At 35.0% G+C, this 19824-nt stretch overlaps 1 protein-coding gene across 1 annotated transcript in view; it reads right to left on the reverse strand.

The window, feature by feature from the left end:
- Positions 1 to 14787, reverse strand: part of znf385a (zinc finger protein 385A) — a 142111-nt gene extending 127324 nt beyond the window's left edge. Inside the window, exon 1 of the mRNA XM_087307295.1 lies at positions 14579 to 14787. Coding sequence (XP_087163421.1) covers positions 14579 to 14693 — 115 coding nt within the window. The 5' untranslated portion in view covers positions 14694 to 14787. The remainder of the gene's footprint in view (positions 1 to 14578) is intronic.
- Positions 14788 to 19824: the final 5037 nt, after the last annotated feature.

Genomic DNA, 19824 nt, shown 5'->3' on the forward strand with positions numbered 1-19824 from the left:
AAGATCTTTTATTTGCTAAACATTTCACAACAATTTTCACAAAAATGTTACAGAAATACATTCTGCCATGTACAATATAAAACTTTTTTCTCTAATATTCACACAATAGCTTTGTGATCGCTTAAAAGTTCTTTTAATTGACTTAATTTTAAAATAAAAATAGAGTTATGCAAAAGTATTGTAGGGAGATAGCGACATTGTTTGATTAATTTTTACGATACTAAAATGTCTGCATAAACACTTTGCATATGTAGGACTTTTCCAGCTCACGTGCGCAGTGGAAAGCAAACGCCAAAAGGTGCGGATATCAATAATGAAAATGTATTTATCAGAAAATGCTTACCAAATGTTTATTAAAAGTGCCTCAAAAGTTTAGGTTACAATACTTATAGTTTTGTTTTTAGCAGTTGTTTTGTATTATAAAACTTAATAATTAATGTTTATGAGTTTATTTTAAGAGAACCAAACTACAAGTGTAAACACACAGTGACCATTACATGACAACTAAGGTAATATAAATACAACAGATGACCATGCAGCATCTACCCTGGGTTGCATTTCCCAAAAACATTGCAATCATCTAATCTCATCATAGATTGCTTTTTTTTTTATCATTATTAGTCTCTATATTTTTATGGTCCCTATTGCACATTTTGTTGGCTAAAAGTTGCACTGCAACTACATGCCAATGATTTTCTCATTTGAGTACTAGTAGACTGTCTGCTTAATGTCTGCTGATACTCCTTCAATAGACATTAAACTGACTGTAAGAAACCTTGCAAGTACATGTCAACTTGCACTAACCCCAACCCTAATCGTCTACGTATAATCTATTGAGAATTATTTGGCATTTAGATGCAATGTAAATTAAATTCAACAAAATGCGTTTAAGAGACCATCAAAATAAAGTGATACCAAATGTTTTGGACTGTTGTCCAGTGTCATGCTTAATTAACCAACCTTAATGTTTAGTCATCCTAATTATCGTATTAAAGTCTTTAAATTGCACTTTGAGCTGAATACTAGTATCTTGCAATATAGCTACTTAAATATTATATTCTGTCATCATGGCAAAGACTAAAGAAATTAATTATAAGAAATGTTTTAAAACTATTATGTTTAAAAATGTGTTGAATTTTTTTTTTTTATTCTATGTAACAGTGCTTGGGAAATAATATTTGAAAAAGAATTTCAATTTCACAGGGGCCCAATAATTTTGCCTTTAATTGTACATTAACATTGTGACTTAGATGGAAAGAAAAGAAAGAAAGAAAACCTGCAGTCTTACAGTCAAAAAGACTTTCCAATATATGCATCAGGCAGTCAGTCTACAGTCTGTGGGTGGTCTGTAAACATTTAATCTGAGACTAGTAACATTATCTTCATGACAACCACCAGAAGCTGGTTATCCTATTTCTATGAGATGACAGCACATGGACATCCCGAGTCCAAAAAGTTGAAGCAAACACGAATAACATCATTCAAACAAACAAATTTAAGTAATATTTAACATATTTATTTCTGAATCAACAGCTTTATTAATAATCTGACCAAAATAACAAAGTGCAGGAAGTGATGCTACCAAGTTCAGCAAACAAGAGCTTAATATAAAGTAACTCACAGTACATTTTAGATCACATATACTGTATTTTACACATACTCTTACAGTATTATCTTTTGCACCACAAATTAAAGTTACAAATGAATTATTTCAAAATTACAAAATAAATTAGTTACAAAATAAATTGTTCATTTTGAACCAGCAACCTGCTTGCTGTGAGGCAACAGTACTAACCACTGAGCCACCGTGCCACCCTAAGTAGAACATTACTAAATTAATGTTTAAATTCAAACCATATAAATTGTTTGCAACCGCTTACTTAATACCTATTTAATATATTTTAATTATATTTAATGTATTTTTAAGTTAATTCACTGAATATGTTTTTCAGTGTATAAAGATCACCACATGCAATCTTAGAAACTGCAAGAAGAGTCACTGAAAAAACGATCCACAGTAGTTATATTGTGATGAACTATAATAATTCATAATATTTGCATTCCCAAAAGTCAAAATGCACATTAACCTTATCTAATTTATTGTAACATAACTATTTTAATGGTAAATAAAGCAGTAAAACAGATTTGCTGCAAGAAAAACTAATCACAGGCCCATGTGAGGCCATCTTACAGTAGGCCAAGAGCCGGAGTGTAAGTCAAGAGGTTCTGTGAAGCCTATAATCTGTCTATATCCCTGCAACCATATGAAGGAAAAAAAGAGAGCCTAGAACACCTTCCCTTGCCACATCCAACCATAAAATCCCTGCCAGAATATACCTGCACTGCGACACACTCAGAGGACAGGGATTTGACTCCTGTTCTACAGTCCATTTCATTATGGTAAAATCTCCTGACTTTGGAACCCAACAGATAGGACAGAAAGCGCTCTGCTGCCCTCTGCAGCTTCAGAAGTGCTATTGCACACGAAAATTATTCTATAAAAGGATCGTTTACTCAAAAAAAAGGAAAAAATCCTCACCATTAACTTACACTCAAGAGACTATACATTTTTCCTTCCTTCTGTTGAACACAAAACAAGATCAAACAAGAATTTTGGAATAAAGCAGCAATTGACATCCATAGTAAGAATACAAAATATACAAAAAGTCAATGACTGTTTTTCACTCTACATTCTTCAGTCCTTTTGTGTTTGACATAAGAAAGAAACTCAAACAAGTTTGGATCAATTGGAGGATGAGTAAATAATGACAACATTTGGGGGTGAACTTTCCCTTTAACAACATTTAAAGAGGTAGTACACCTAAAAAATAATAAACATCAGGCAGTCAAAGACAATAAAATATAATCATCAGTAAAAGAGGATTTCTAGCTTGAACTGTAGTCCATGGTGATTCATTTAATGTAGTAACTTTATAATTCAAAAAATGTATAATGTACAGAAAAAAACAACAACTTCAAGAGTTCACAACTAGCTGATGATTGGTAAGCAGCTTGTTTGGCATGCTGCCTCGGAAGAGAACCCTGAGCTTATAAAATCTTGATGAACTCCCCCGACTTCTTTCTGACTAGTGACAGATATGGGATGGCTCAGGTGTGATGTACGACTTGATTATGGTGTCAATTTGTTATGTTCAATTTACTTAGGTTATGTGTTTTGGACTGTGGGAGAAAACCATTGGGAAAACCCACGTGAGCACAGAGAGAACGAGCAAACTCAAAAATAAAATAAAATAAAATAAAATAAAAAATTAGCAGTTACCTTACAGCAACAATGTCTCTGGTTAAAGTCCCTACTAAATCAGTCAGCATTTTTGCTGTGATGCAACAGCGCTAATCACTGGGCCACCGTGTCGCAAAGTAGGTGTGGGTGGGAGGGATTCTTCAAGACAAAGATACTGAGATAAGAAACTGGTTGTTTATAGTGAGTTAGGAATCATCTGATTGGTGACTCAATTGTAGTCTAATGCAGGACCAGACGTGTACAATCATAAGCACGTGATCCTCTCCAAATTAGTTTATAAATAAACTTCCCAAAGTACAGATAAAACAACATTAAAGCTTGGGTGTCCTGAAGACACACTGAGATCTTTGAAATTGACTTTTCATTTCTTTCATTCTTAATATTCAATTTATGTCATTATGCAACAAGGACACTTGTGTATTTTTTAGTCACTTTTTTCTTTAGTAGAAGATTCTTAGTTGAACCATGGTCCATGGCGATTCAAGAAATAAATTCATTTTAAGCAAAAAAAATTGAAACAGCATTTGTCTCTGTGACTCCTGGTGGTACATTGCAGCCCTATAAAGATAGGAAGAATTTCTTCACAGATTCTCAACATTTTATAAACTTTATATCATTATGCAACAAGAGAATACAAACTGTAAACATGATAAGATCCATTTAAAAGCTTATAAAAGGCCTATATATAGTTATAAATCGACTAAAAGATAACACTTTTTATTTTCCTTCAGCTTAGTTCCTTATTCATGAGGGGTCACCACAGCGGAATGAACTGCCAGATAATGTAAATAATGTAAAAATTATAGTAGAAAAAAAGGAAGTCAAGGGCTGCCAGCTACCAACATTCTTTAAAATATCTTCCTTTGTGTTCAACAGAAGAAATAAACTCAAATATATATTGAACAAATGAAGGGTGAGTAAATGATGACTGAATGTTCCCTAACACTTTAAGTAGAGTAAAAAATTACATTTACTTTGTTACTGTTCACCTCTGGGGTGGCACAGTGGCTCAGTGGTTTGCACTGTTGCCCTACAACAAGAAGGTCACTAATTCGAGTCCTAGCTGGACCAGTTGGCATTTCTGTGTGGGGTTTGCATGTTCTCTCTGTAGTCGCGTGGGTTTCCTCCGGGTGCTCAAGTTTCATCCACAGGTCCAAAGACATGTGGTATAGGTGAATTGAATAAGCTGAATTGGTCGTAGTGTATGAGTGTGTGTGTGTGTATGAATGTTTCCCAGTTCTAGGTTGCCACTGGAAGGGCATCTGGTGCATAAAACAAATACTGTAATAGTTGGTGGTTCCTTCCTCCCTCCTCCAAGGAAAATGAATGAATGAATGAATGAATGAATGAATGAATATTCACCCCTGGTTCCACATTAGTTCTGTTTTGCTTGGTTTTCTGACTCTCAAAATATTAACGCCATTGACTTTTATTTTATGATCACCAAGGATAGCGCCAAGGTTTCAGCTAAAATCTGAGATATCTTACAGCATTTTGTAATGCTTACATAACTGTGACATTTCAATACAGGGAATCATCCTTGAGGATTTCAGCATACCTGCTAAGTCGTATTTCTTCCTCCCTCCTAAGTGCACTAATAACACAGAGAATTATGGTTTATTTAGAGAGCTATTTTTACCCCGAGCCTTGGGGAGTCACTTCCCCAAACGTACACACTTCTGTAGCGCAGCAGCCTGGATTGCCTCCAGACTGCAAACCAAGCCTTGCAAACTAAACCTCTCACGCAAGCACCAAGCACCTCCCGCAGGACACAAACCTGGGACGCAAACAAACCTGGAACTAGCATGCAAAATTAAACAGTCCGGATCAAAGATGCAGAGACTTCAAGAGCCAGAGAGAGAAACTGAGCTTTCCAAGCTGAGATTGCTGCCCAGCTGAGGGGAAAGGCTCCATGTGTTGGAGCTACGAGGCCAAAAACATTTTAGGGACTCTGTGAAGGCTTCCCTGTCTGGCCAGAGGCCCGTGGGTATATTGGAATATTGAGGTTCTATTTTTAATGTGTTTAACGAGAGACCAGAGCACAAGAGATTAAATCTGGACTCTGAGTTGGCCAGTTCAGCAGACACAGATACTGTATATCTAGGGATAGGGTGAAGCGCAGTTGTAAAATCTGTGTACTAACAGATCGTTCATCATCATCATCGATTCTCAACATGCTCCTCTGCTACTTAAACAGACATTCTAGGGAAATGGGTGCTATAAATCGCCTAACTGTCAGTGGATAATGCACCGTCAAACAAGAATGAAATACAGAATATAGTGTCATAAAAATCAGCTTGGAAGGAAATCTGCAAGCAAAGGTTTTGTAGCCAAAATGGTCCAATATTGACTATGTACACACACGCAAAATGGTGTATAATTTACTATGAAAGATTTTCACAAACAATAACCAAGAAACAATTTTAACACTCTGATTTGACTTTAAGCTGCAGAATCTTAACACTGAAATAGGATTCTCCAGTAATCATTGTTTTATTTGCAAATTTAAAAAAGTGCTCAAAACTGGTCTTATTAAAGGACCCTTCGCAATGAAAGATTTTGAAGGGTATACTACTGATGGACACTTTTGCGCATGGAAGTTGATAGGTGTTGCACACTGGTCCATTCGGAAGGGCATATTCCTATGGTCTTTTCCCTTCAAATCTGTCAAAGGAAAACCCTTCAAATGGATTAGGGCAAAGGGATGAACCTTCTGAATGGAACACAGTAATTGTTTCCACTAAAATGTCAATATATCAACTTAACTAAACTTTTTAAAAGTTGTTGGAGTAGAGATCCATAAAACCCATAAACTGCAAATGGCATTATCTTTTTTGTGTGATAATTTACCCAGAGTTTAAAATAAATCCTTGGTATTTAGTGTATCCTTATATATTTTTTTATGAAATAAGAAATAATCATTCGACATGAACATTTATCATGGTGAAACAACTATTTTTGTGGAAGGTTAAATAACCTTTGTGTTTGCCAGTATACCATTACAGTATCTTTCATAATAGACATGACATGTGATGTAATTTCTAAAGTACCTTTACAAAACATATGCAAATATAGTTTCAAACGCAGCAAGTTCATTGGCTGTTGACAAGTCAGTCTATTGGCTGTTGTGTTTTTACGTTTTGCACACGCTTTTTGCACAGTACCTGTAATTTTATTCATTGTTTAAAAGCTTGTTCTCTGGAAAATAAAATTCGAAACGTTTATCTTCGTTTATCTAACCTTAATCTTATCTTAAAAAATATCACAAGTTCAAGATACACAAACTTTGGGAAACATTTATAATAATAAAAAATCACCAAATAATATTTGATTTCCTGATGATATACATATTTTATAAAGCAACAAAGTCAGAGTGCATGAAGCAGAAGTTGGTGATTAGTGTTTCCCAACACAGTAGTTTCTCTGTCGCAGATCCGTCGTTTGAACCACATTAGTTATAACATTAAACGTCCATAATGATGCTCTAAAGTAACTTCTTTAAAGAAAAAATCATTTTCACATTAATTGAAATATATGTAAACGGAAACGGCACTTATAAGGCCTACATTTCTTTTACAAATATTATTGAGAATATGCCATATTCTATTCTTAAACATAAAACCACTTAGCTTTCTCATATTTTAATCTCATTTATAAATCATATAAATCGTTAATGGTTGTAATTTCATTCATTCATTATCTTGTCGGCTAAGTCCCTTTATTAATCTGGGGTCGCCACAGCGCAATGAACTGCCAACTTATCAAGCATGTTTTTACGCAGCGGATGCCCTTCCAGCTGCAACCCATCTCTGGGAAACATCCACACACTCATTCACACACACACTCATACACTATGGACAATTTACCCTACCCAAATTTACCTGTACCGCATGTCTTTGGACTGTGGGGGAACATGCAAACTCCACACAGAAACGACAAACTGAGCCGAGCCAAGGTTCGAACTTCTGAATGGAACACAGTAATTGTGTTCTATTTTAACCAGCGACTCAGCGACCTTCTTGCTGTGAGGCGACAGCACTACCTACTGCGCCACTGCGTCGCCTGGTTGTAATTTACAGTAGGCTATTTATAAAGAAATAAAATAAGATCCTAGTTAATAAAAATGATAATTTATTATTAGTAGTAGTAGTAAGTAGGATCTTGTTTATTTTTTAATAACTTTATTTATTGTAAAAAGTCTACTTTTACATTTGACACATTCAAACCACAGCAGAAATGTGCTAACCAACAAGCCCATGTCATATACAGTACAGATGCATTTCTTAATAAATAACCTACTATAAATTAAAAACATTAACGTTTGCTATAAAGAGTTTTACGGATAGCTTTGGAGGCGTAAAGTAAATTCCGCTCTTAAATAATAGGTCACCTATAGCTTTTATCATGAGCCACGTCTGCATTCAAAATAGCATACATGTTTTCTACAAACACTATAAGGAGAGCAATTGTCAATATGAAGACCGCTAAAACTGAACTGGAATAAAATAGTCTGAAAGCAAATTACACCTATAAGAGTGATGACTTTAATGTTTTTTTAAATTATTCCAAGTTTAATGTTGGAATGTTCTAAATGGATAGGGCATAGGGGCGATAACTAGAACACAATCAGGAATTATGCTTCTAACTACAGCTCTAGAGGTGTAGTTGCACATTTGTGATGCAGTTCCCGAATGTTTTTTGGAGCGATGGATTTGGGAAACGCCAAATCAACGAACCATGTTTGTAACGATGCAACTTGCAATCTTAGTTGGCTAATGATGGTTTTCGGAAACGCACCCCAGATCTCACAAGGAAACATAACTACTTTACATTTCATCAGTTTAGTGGTTTAATTAGTACAAATTTGTACGAGTTCATATGAAAATGTATGATTTTTAAAAGAAGGCGTGGCACCAAACCCCATTTCTAAACCCAATTCTTACTAAATAGTTGGAATTAAATCATACAAATTCACACAAATTAGCCACTAAATCAACAAGTTACAAATTGCTTTGAAATTGCATTGGTCAAACTGATGTCAACAGATAGGGATCACCACTGAAAACATGTGACTTTGCAGATTAATGAATGATCAGATTGAAAATTACCTAAACAATCCTTTTTTCAGTGGATTAATTTACACAGATGAATTGTTTACCTAAAGGACAACAATGTTCACTAGCAGAAGAAAAGCTGTAAGTATGAGTTTTTACACAGACTTTAAATCCCCATTCAAAAGCATAAAGGGACATAAATCTGCCCCAAAAAGCCAATTTGTTCATCTCACATTCCTGCCAGGTTGTTCATGCAGCTTTCAAACAGGTCACTTTTTGAACGGACGTTTCACAACATAACTTAATTTTTTCCATCCTCTCTGTTCTTCCTCCTAAACTGATTATGCCTAACGTCCCATGTGCTCCAAGAACACACTGTATATATCAACAGCAGTGTGTGCTGGCAGACGGGTGGTGAATTTAGAGACTGCGCTGAAAGGTCAAAGGGACGTCCAGAGCCCAGCCCACCACATCTATAATAACCCAGACCTACACTGCAGAACGCAATACTGACAGCTATATAAAGTGGTAATCTAGTATTTAAAACAGTGTTTCACATTGTGTCAAATCATTCAGATAACCCTATTAGTCAGCACAGAAATGCCAAATGTAATTTAGTTTGAAATATGGATAATGCATGCATAGTGAGTGCAGGGTTAAGGGTTTTATATGGATATTCATTAAATATGTGCAAGACCTTCACGATTTTGCTTCTGTGCCCTTGAAAAGCACCGAGCCAGCAGGCCGACATATGAGTATCCGTTTGCATGACAGTGGATGATCACAGTAAAATTAGAATATTGATCAAAAGTGGATCCATTTCAGTTGCGACAAGAAGGAGAGATTTCTAGAAAGCTTTTTGGAGCCCTGAGACATTTCCAAACGTATGGCCTGTGTGCTTTTCCAGCTCTGCGTATGAGGGGAATGTTGAAGTTGACTGTCACTCTCTCTCACACAGAGATGCTAATTTCACACCTTTGGCAGAAGACAGAGAGACTCCTAATAGCATGTCCACATCCGTCTATCGCAGCAAATATTCGGGCTTGTACATATAGACGTTTACACATATACATCTCAGTATTCTCATTTATGACAATGCTGTGTTAAATGCGTTTTTTTAAAAGCCTGTTAGATGATCATATGAAAGCTGATGCTAGGTCAGGCTTAGCTGAAAACAAATGGTGGAGAAAATGTAAAAATCAAGTACAAACTCGAGACTGAATCACATGAAATTGTTTTTCATTATTGTTATCATTGAATTATATTATTAGTATTATTGTTATTATTATTATTATCATTTATTGTTATTAATATATAATCTGTAGTTTCCAAGAGTATCTAAATGCAGATTTGCATTTGCAAGCTGTGACTGCTTATTTCAGACTTGCAATGTCAGACCCAATGAACTCAATGAAACCCTATTAGCGGGCTTTTTTCAGTTTATTCATGACAATTTGCATTTGTATAATGTTATTATTATTATTAGCAGTATTATTTCTTATGTGCACATTTGTATTTGTTTTGATAAAAACAAGTTTAGATTTGTCTACCTGTCGGGTTTTGGAGATGCATGCATCACTACATGGGGCATAAGAATATGACGTGTGTTTGGATATGCTCACTTTGTTATTATTGTTCATTTATTCGTTTGCTGGAAATTAGAACTGATTTTTGAAATAGTTTTGAAACAAACCTTTGTGCTTACACACAAAATTGAATATGAAGGCTTTTGAATGTCTTCAGTGGAGTGAGTACAACACCCTTTCCTTATTCATGAAAGTAAAGGAGCAAAGTAAAGGGTAAAAGTAAAGTCAAGAGTAAGTAAAGAGGGCGAATGGAGGAGGCTCATTGTTTATCCTCACGCTGCAGATGGTCTGTTTAGCTGTTTTCTCTCTAGTGAAGCATTCAGTTTTTCCAGTTACAAAGTCCGCCATGTAAATAGCCAATGCGCTATTGTGTGACGCAACTGACTCTTAAAGGGATTGGGAGATGAAACTCTGATTGATTTAATGCACGTTATACTCAAAACACACCCATAACTCATTAAGATAATAAGCACAACCCTGTTAGACCATGCGCCAGGGCACAGATAGTATTTTTTCCATGCTTAAAATAGCAAAAGTGAATTCGAACACACCCTTAATACTTTTGCGCCATGCACTTTAGACTTGTAGCTTGTTAAAATAAAGCCCTTTGGAGCTAGTGACTTGCAAATTCTCAATTTCTTTAAACAATAAAGCATTGACATTAATGCATTAAATAACAAACAAAAATCAGAAATGCTTATATTCTTTTTTAGAAACCACACAAAACCAATATGGAGTACCAATTTCTAACTTTAGAAGAGTTAGAAAATGTTTCCTTGAAAAAAAAACATTGACAATTTTTATTAGATATTTTAAAGAAAATTACCATAAAATAGAGCAAAATAAAAATGCATTTTTCTTTAACCACTAGTTTTTTGTTTTGCTTTTAGTCTAACCCAGTTTTGTGTTCATAACAAAATTATAAATAATTTAAAAAAAAAACAATAGAACATAAAAGGCTCCTGTTTTTCTTTTCTTTTTTTTCTTTTTTTTTTTTTTGTAATTTAGTTGCATTACTAAGTAAACATTTCACAAACATTGCCTGAGTCCTAAAGAAATAGACTGAACTTCAAAAATATTTTGTTCATTATTATTTTTATTTTCAAGTATATATTTTTTCTTTTTGAAGCTTATGTTCTTTACATAGGTAAAAAAAAAAGTAAAATAATCAAAAGTACTGTACATTAAAAAACATTCTAGGTTTTTTTTTTTTAAGAAATAATAATCATTAATGCCAAAGTGATACATATCTATTCTGAAACTGTTAGGATACTCAATTAAACACATTAAGCATACTATAATGTGCATTTACAAACTCACATACTACTACATCTATTGCTATATGATTAATCTCAGACCAAACACATTTTAGATTTATTGGTGAATGCTGTTACAAAACTGTTGCAGGTCAGCTTTCTTATTGCTGATGCGCAGACACAAGGAAGTGTAAATCTACTGAAAATGTTGGTTCAAATGTCCTAGAGAAGTATGCACTCCTTCATACGAAATACAATCTTGGTAATGACAACACTGACACGACTGAATTAGGATGAGATACTTGCAGTGGACTGAAGTAGTTAGCGTTGTAACTCCATGAGATGTATCACATCTCCCAAACTATCCATCTATGTCTTGCGAGGTATGTATATTTATATTGCAAATGCCATAGTACATGAATAATTTTAACCCTGAAAATATAGATTGGCTTTCATCTCAGTGTGCTGCTATAAACACACGAATGCTGCACTGTTTTAATGCAATTTTGGATAAATATAAACAAACAAAATGTCAAAATGTAATGTAACACACTACCAAATATTAAATCCATCAAATTTACAGTAAAAACACTGGCAGCTGTGGTTGCCAGAATTTTACCATTATAAAATACAGTAGAAACAGTTTCTAAAATGTAAAAAATTGTACAGTAAACTACCGTATTTCAATAATTTGGAGCGTTATACACTTTTTTTAAGTACTAACATCTACACATCATACCTTTGTTACAAAGACAAAAACACAACCATAAGCATGTGATGATGAGAAGGTCATACAATGAACAAAAACACAGACAACATTTTCCACAAGCAGAGAAGCATACTAATATGTTGAAAGCTCTACTAAAATTATTAAACACCACGCTTAAAAAAATAGCTTTTAAGTTGAACCCATTTAATAATTATAATTAATATTATTAATTATAATAATTCCTCACATTTACATGAACATAGTGCCTTTCTAGACACTTAAAGTGCTTTACACAATGGGAGGAATCATCTTATCCACCACCGGTGTGCAGCATCCACATGGATGACACAACAGCAGCCATATTACGCCAAACCACACACCAGCTGATTGGTGGAGAGGAGACCAATGAAGCCAATTTTGATACCCATTTAACTTCACTAGTCATTTTAAATTGAATCAATTAAGCTGACTTTAAACATCAACTTAATAATTGTTTAACTCTGATTACCTGATTAACTTTCTAAATTAAGTTAAAGTAATGTAAAAGCAGGTTGTGAATCATACATTGACGATCAGGGTGGTCAAGTTTTTCTCTTATGTTCGGTAATATGCCCCAGTGAACCAAATGTATATATTTAATTTAATTAAATCTAATTTATTCATTAAACTTGTTATTATGTTTTCAGTGTTTTGAGGAATATTAAGTGGTTCTTAATGACATTGACCATGACAGACTGCACATATTTTTAATTTTATTCTTTAACTTCCATGTGTGAACCAGCGTGTAATAAAATACAAAGTCTGCATCTAGTTTTACAGACACCTACAAACACCCTTTTTAAAGAAACATGTTTTGTGAACACGTACAGTTGAAGTCAGAAGTATTGGCCCCTCCTTGAATATTTTTCTTTTTTAAATATTTCCCAAATGATGTTTAACAAAGCAAGGATATTTTCACAGTATGTCGGATAATATTTTTTCCTTTATAGAAAGTCTTATTTGTTTAGTTTCGGCTAGAGTAAAAGCAGTTTTTTAATTTTTTTAAACCCATTTTAAGGTCAAAATTATTAGCCCCTTTAAGCTATATTTTTTCGATCTCCAGAACAAACCATCATTATACAATAACTTGACTAATTACCCTAAACTGCCTAGTTAACCTAATTAACCTAGTTAAGCCTTTAAATGTCACTTTAAGCTGTATAGAAGTGTCTTGAAAAATATCTAGTCAAATATTATTTACTGTCATCATGGCAAAGATAAAATAAATCAGTTATTAGAAATTAATTATTAAAACTATTATGTTTAGAAATGTGCTGAAAATCTCTCCGTTAAACTGAAATTAGGGGAAAAAATAAACAGGGGGCTAATAATTCAGGTGGCTTATAATTCTGACTTCAACTGTATACTATGTGTTGGTGCTCTGGATTTGCTAGTTTTAAACCTGTAGGTGTGTACCAAATCACATACTTATGCACTATTCTATCTATTTTGTAGTATAAATGGTGTAAGTAGTGCGTTCACACTGAAAACTCTAAAAATAATAAGTGCAATTGAATTATCTGGATAATGCACTCATTCAGCAGTAGAATGAAGAGTGAAATGTTGGACACTTCACGCACTCAACTACCTCAGCTTTGCTCACTTAGCGGAAGAGGCGGTGCTTTCAGGGGCTCATGTTGGATTACTTTATTTATTTTGCATTGTGAAAGCAAAATTGTTCTATGACAGTGATTATAGCGCCTCCCAATGGTGAATGTGGTTATGCTCATGGCCGGTATTATTTGATAGTTTGGTCATTTATTTCGCTAATTTGTCAACCGATAAAGTCATCAGGGAAACGGTTTGAATTTACGCTTAGTAAAAAACGTTAGTGCTACATTTGAGATGACTCTATATACTGTATATACTATGCTGTTGAGTGAATAAGTGAATAGCGTGCCATTTGGCATGCAGCTTATGAATTAATATTTTTGGCACAAACATGCATTCACAATGGTATGAACAATTATAGAGGTGGTCAATTGTATATTGAAGTTTTTCTATTATTTTAATTATTAAAATTATTTAAGATACAGATCAGGACAAACAATTTCTTAACTTTTAAAGGGCAGACCCCCCCTCCTCCACACACACACACACACACACACACACACACATTTTGTCTTGATGTCTTTCAGGGGGGATAATTAGGGGTCATACCCCACCCCCCCCACCCCCGTAATTCGCTCCATGTGTAAAAGCATGACTCTTATTATGTAATCGTTTGCAGTGCATCAAAGAAACACACCCACAATTAAAGTAATGCAATAAACAATATTTATCAAAATTAGATGTAACATAAATCTCCACAGCATGCTAATGAGATAAAAAATAGACTAAAAAAGAACCATTTTAATGTCAGCAAAATTAAAAGTGTCATGCAGGGAATTTGAGAGTCAATTTATGGTTATTTACCGTATACCTGTATATTAACAAAGCATTACATTAACAAGTGCATTTTAGTTAAACTGCATTTTTACCATTTTAACAATTTAAATCACTGTCATTTTAAAGTGTTGCTTTCTCTATATTCATCTAAAGTTGTTGTTAAAGAATTTTTTAAATTCTGTGTATTTTTTTTACTAAAAAGTATCTCCAAGCAAAACAGTTTTGCATTAAGATGTGTTCACTGGTGACTGCAAGCAGAAATAGATATTCATGGATGATCTTACCTGCACCCCACATTAAACCCTCTTCCTCTGACTGATATCCGTCCTCTCGTCTCCTCTTTCTGCCTCCAAGGGTCTTTCCACACCACAAACTCCCTGAGGTAGCCTTCGCTGGCATGAACAGCGGAGCGTCCGGACACTATTTCTTGACGCTTTAGGGATATTTGGAGTCAAAATAGTCCTGGTGAACTTGCGTCTCCAGCAGAACAGTCACACAGAGGCACACATTTCCCTCTTTTAGCCCATCCCACTCAATCTCACCACACTGAGAATACAGGACAAGTGCAGGAGATTCCAGCAGAGAATCACACCAGGAGCTTAATAAGTCAGGACAACTGTGTGAGGAAGGGGAGAGCAGGAGAACGAGCGGCTAGGAGAGAGAGAGAGAGGTGGAATGAAGAGTCAAGTGTCAATGGAGCTTTAGGATGAAGAGAGAGAGAGAGCGAATATGAATGTCAACACACACTGTAAATATGCAGTTTCATCTGTGTTGGGACAACAAGGAATTAAGTTAATGAGTTTTTTTTTTACAAATTTAAGTTGATTAAACATAAAACAATTAAGTTTCTGTTAACCAGAAACTTTTTTTTTGTTTTGTTTTTTTTACTACTGAAATTGAATTATGTAGCCAGAGCTACCTATGGCTGCATTTCGTTTTTAAAACAAACGCATCAGGGTGGTATGACGCCATTCCTTTTTGCGCTTACCAGCTGACCACTTACCTCCATATGGATGGCTTTTCCACTGTACCAGTTTGTCTGGTAGCTTGACACGTACGTCAGCAGACTTAAGACGCGGAGGGGAGTTGACTGCTACAACAGAGTTCGAGTTTGGTGAAGAATGATTCCAGAAATCAGGTTAAACAAAAGCCAAAAAATAAACAAGTAAATAATTGTATTTTCTTTTTCAAGATTGCTTTTGAAAACACTGTCCGTTGGGTTTAGGTAAGGGGGTGGGCGCTGGTCAATTGGTGCTTTTTAAAACACTATTGGTTGAGTTTAAGGAAGGGGCATCGTCCTCTGGTAGATTTATGTGAGAACAGCATGTTCTCTGCAAAAGCGTACTCTGGCATATTCGCGAAATACAAAAACTGCAAAAAAAAAAAAAAAGTAGCTTCTGGGATGTATTTTGCTTTCTTCAGAAATGTATATAGGGGTTTATTATCAGAATGAGCCTGGGTTTGCCATCTATATATATAGATTTTTAGAGAACACATTTCTAAACATAACAGTTTTAATAACTCATTTTTAATAACTGATTTATTTTACCTTTGCCATAATAACAGTAAATAATATTTGACTGGTTGGCATGCTGTGTGAAGTTTGCATGTTCTCCCCGTGTTCACAGGGGTTTCCTCCGGGTGCTCTGGTATTCCCCACAGTCCAAAGACATGCACTATAGGTCAACTGAATAAACTAAATTGGCCATAGTGAATATGTGTAAATGTAAGAGTGTATGGGTGTTTCCGAGTGTTAGGTTGCGGCTGGAAGGGCATCCACTGCGTAAAACATATACAACATATGCTGCGAAAACATAAGCTGGTTCATTCCGCTGTGATGGCCGAAAAGAAAATGAATGAATGAATGAACATGAAACAATTAAGTTGTCCCCACCAAAAACCTCAAGAATTGTGTTGTTTCAGCTCATGTTAAATAAGTAGTTTCAACACGCAGCAAACTTCTTTTTTAGCGTAGTTTTTTGTTATACACTGTAAAAAAGGCAGAGTTCCACACAATTCAGTCATGTTTTCACACAAACTGATTAAGTTAATGTAAATTAAATTTAAGTTGACTGAGCATAAAAAAATTAAGTTGCCATCAAACAATCTCAAGAATTGTGTTATTTTAGCTTATTTTAAATAAGTACTTTGTACAAGCAACATAAATATTTTGAATGTACAGAAAATCTTGGACTGAGAATATTGAATTACATCAAATTAAAATAAAAAAACGGTTTGATGCATTCACTTACATTTTGTTACATTTCTAGAGAGAGGGAGAGAGAAAAAGAGAGAGAGAGCGAAAGAGAGAGAGAGAGACAGAGAGAGAGAGGTGCAGGCTGAGGAATGTGAGATACACACCTGATAGCTGGGAAGATGTAGACGCTTTAATGTCTCCTAGGAGGGCTGTGACCAAATCCAAGTGGAACATTGAGGTCTTATTTCATAATATGGGCAACTTTGTTGGAGCATGACTAATGATTTTTCTATTAGAGGGATAAAAGTGGCAAGGGCTTTCTGTGTTGACACCGCTGATGAAGTTTGGGAATTTTGTAAGTGAAGAAGGATATCAGAAACATTTTAGAATAAACAGAAAAGGAAGCAAACATACAGTTAGTTGAGTTAATTGTGTCAAATCCAATAATATTGATATTTGATCTTTTATAACACAAAAGAAGCAACTATTATAATCTACTGTTAAATAAATATGAGATTTAATATACTAGTACTACTGCTATTCCAAATAAGAAGTAATATTAGTAGTAATTTACAGTTATAAATAATTAAATATTATTACTAAATTAAATATAAATATTTATAATTTGTAAACAATTTGTATTTAATATTTAATAATAGCAAAAACAATAAACACTTATTGTTGATGATGATTAAGAAAATAAATAAATAATATTATGAATGTTAATTTACTATATATATTTTTTAATGGTTATATTAATATAATTTTAAGAATTATTATAACTAGTAATTATAATTATCATGATTTGTAAACTTACTATTTAGTATTTTATTAATAATGAAATAGCCAACAATTATTATTATTATTATTATTATTATTAACTATTATTTGTAAACTATTTTATTACTTAAAATTTTATATTTTAATAATTACAACAAATATGTTTTAATTATGGTTTAATAATATTTGTTACTAATACTACTACTAATAAAAATAATAATGTTGTTATTATGTAATTACAATTATGTTTGTTATTATTTAAAATTATTATTATTATTAATATTAAAATTATTATTTTTATTATTATTATTGTAACTGTAAACAAACAAGGAAGGAAGGACAGAATCACAGTCTTCTGCATTTCCTTCTGGACTGGACAGTTTTAGTCATGTTGGAGCTGCTGCAGTTGTGGGTTGGATTCTGGGTCTGGGTCATAGCCCAATGCAGATCCCTCTAATCATTTGTCAGTTCTCCTGTGTGGGCAATAAATGATGCCTTTTTAGCCACACAAAAACCTGGTCACTTTTTATTTCTTTTTTTTAACAAGGCCACATACAAGAAGTCCAGCTGATGACAAATTATTCCCGCTGAATGAGTCCTGATCGGTCTGCAGATGACTGACAGCTCTGGTGTGGGCTCTGGCCAGAAATGAATGCGGCAAATATGTCTGATGTGAAACTCTACACCCAATATTAAGTGACAAACTATCACCACAAAAGAGAGAACAAGCAGCCGTGAATCTTCAAAGTCGCACAAATAATTTCACTGAAAACCTCCTTTAGATGCAACACGACCATCCCACCCCTTTCAGATCAATTAACATATTAACAGCAGTATTTATTTGTGACGCACAAACCGATACTTCAGATGAAGGGCAGGGAAGGGTGGAGGGGTTGCTGTTCTGAAGCAGTAAGCACATTTCAACAGCCGAGCGCTGTGAGATACAGTTACAGAACATGGTGACAGAAACAGGGCCTCCTCCTGTACCCACCAGTCATAAACAGCTTCCAAACACTCGCGCCGCAAACCAGTAATGTTGTCTGCCACTCACTGTCATCTCACTTTATGTCACATGTATTGGCTTACGGTAATTGGTTAGGCTTGAGTAAGAAGCAGCTGGAGGGTTCAGCTCATCTGAGTCTGTGTTTTTGTGTGTGTGCTTGTGTGTCTAGTATAAATGGCTGATGATGTGCAGCTCCAGGGAATCTTGTATTTCTACCACAGAAGTAGCTGTGCAGCCTGTAGCGGTTAACTAGACATCACAGGAATCTTTATACAGCTTGTTAAGGATCAGGCTTGACGTGGTTTCCATTCCAAAGCATTCACTGGGCGATTTTAGGATTTATTAGTAAAATACACTCCCTGGCCACTTTATTAGGTACACCCACCCAACTGCTCGTTAGTGCAAATGACTAATCAGCCAATCGCATGGAAGCAACTTGATACATTTAGGCATGAAGACATGTTCAAGACGATCTGCTGCAGTTCAAATCAAGCATCAGAATGTGGAAGAAAGATGATTCAATTCACTTTGAACATGGCATGGTTGTTAGTAGAGTATTTCAGAAACTGCTGATCTTCAGGGATTTTCACACACAACCATCTCTAGGGTTTACAGAGAATGGTCTGAAATAGAGAGAATATCCAGTGAGCGGCAGTTCTGTGGATGCAAATGCATTGTTGATGCCAGAGGTCAGAGGAGAATGGCCAGACTGGTTCAAGTTGATAGAAAGGCAACAGTAACTCAAATAACCACATCAAGGTATGCAGAAGACTATCTCTGAAGGCAGAACATGTCCAACCTTGAGGCAGATGGGCTACAGCAGCAGAAGATCACACCGGAAACCACTCTTGTCAGATAAGAACACAAAACTGAGGCTACAATTCGCACAGGTACACCAAAATTGGACAATAGAAAATTGGAAAAGCGTTGCCTGGTCTGATGAGTCTAGATTTCTGCTGCGTTAGATAGTAGGGTGAGAATTTGGCGTCAACAACATGAAAGCATGAATCCATCCTGTCTTCATGGATCCATCCTGTATCAACGGTTCAAGCTGGTGGTGGTGGTGGTATTTTATTGGTACACTCAGGGCTCATTAGTACCAATTAAGCATTGTTTCAACACCACAGTCTACCTGAGTATTGTTGCTGACCATGTCCATTCCTTTATGACCACAGTGTACCCATTTCTGATGGCTTCTTTCAGCAGGATAGCACGTCATGACATAAAGCACGAATCATTTCTGGCTGGATTCTTGAACATGACAATGAGTTCACTGTACTCAAATAGCCTTCACAGTCACCAGTTCTAAATCCAATAGAGCACATTTGGGATGTGGTAGAACGGGAAATTTCGCATCATGTACGTGCAGCCGATAAATCTGCAGCAACTGTGATGCTATCATGTCTATATGGACCAAAGTCTCTGAGGAATATTTCCAGTACCTTGTTCAATAATTGCAATGAAGGATTAAGGCAGTTCTGAAGGCAAAAGAGGGTCCAACCTGGTACTAGGAAGGTGTACCTAATAAAGTGGCCGGTGAGAGTTTGTTT

This window comes from Danio rerio, chromosome 23 (assembly GCF_052040795.2).
Source record: "Danio rerio strain M-AB ecotype USA chromosome 23, GRCz13ab, whole genome shotgun sequence".
Taxonomy (NCBI): domain Eukaryota; kingdom Metazoa; phylum Chordata; class Actinopteri; order Cypriniformes; family Danionidae; genus Danio; species Danio rerio.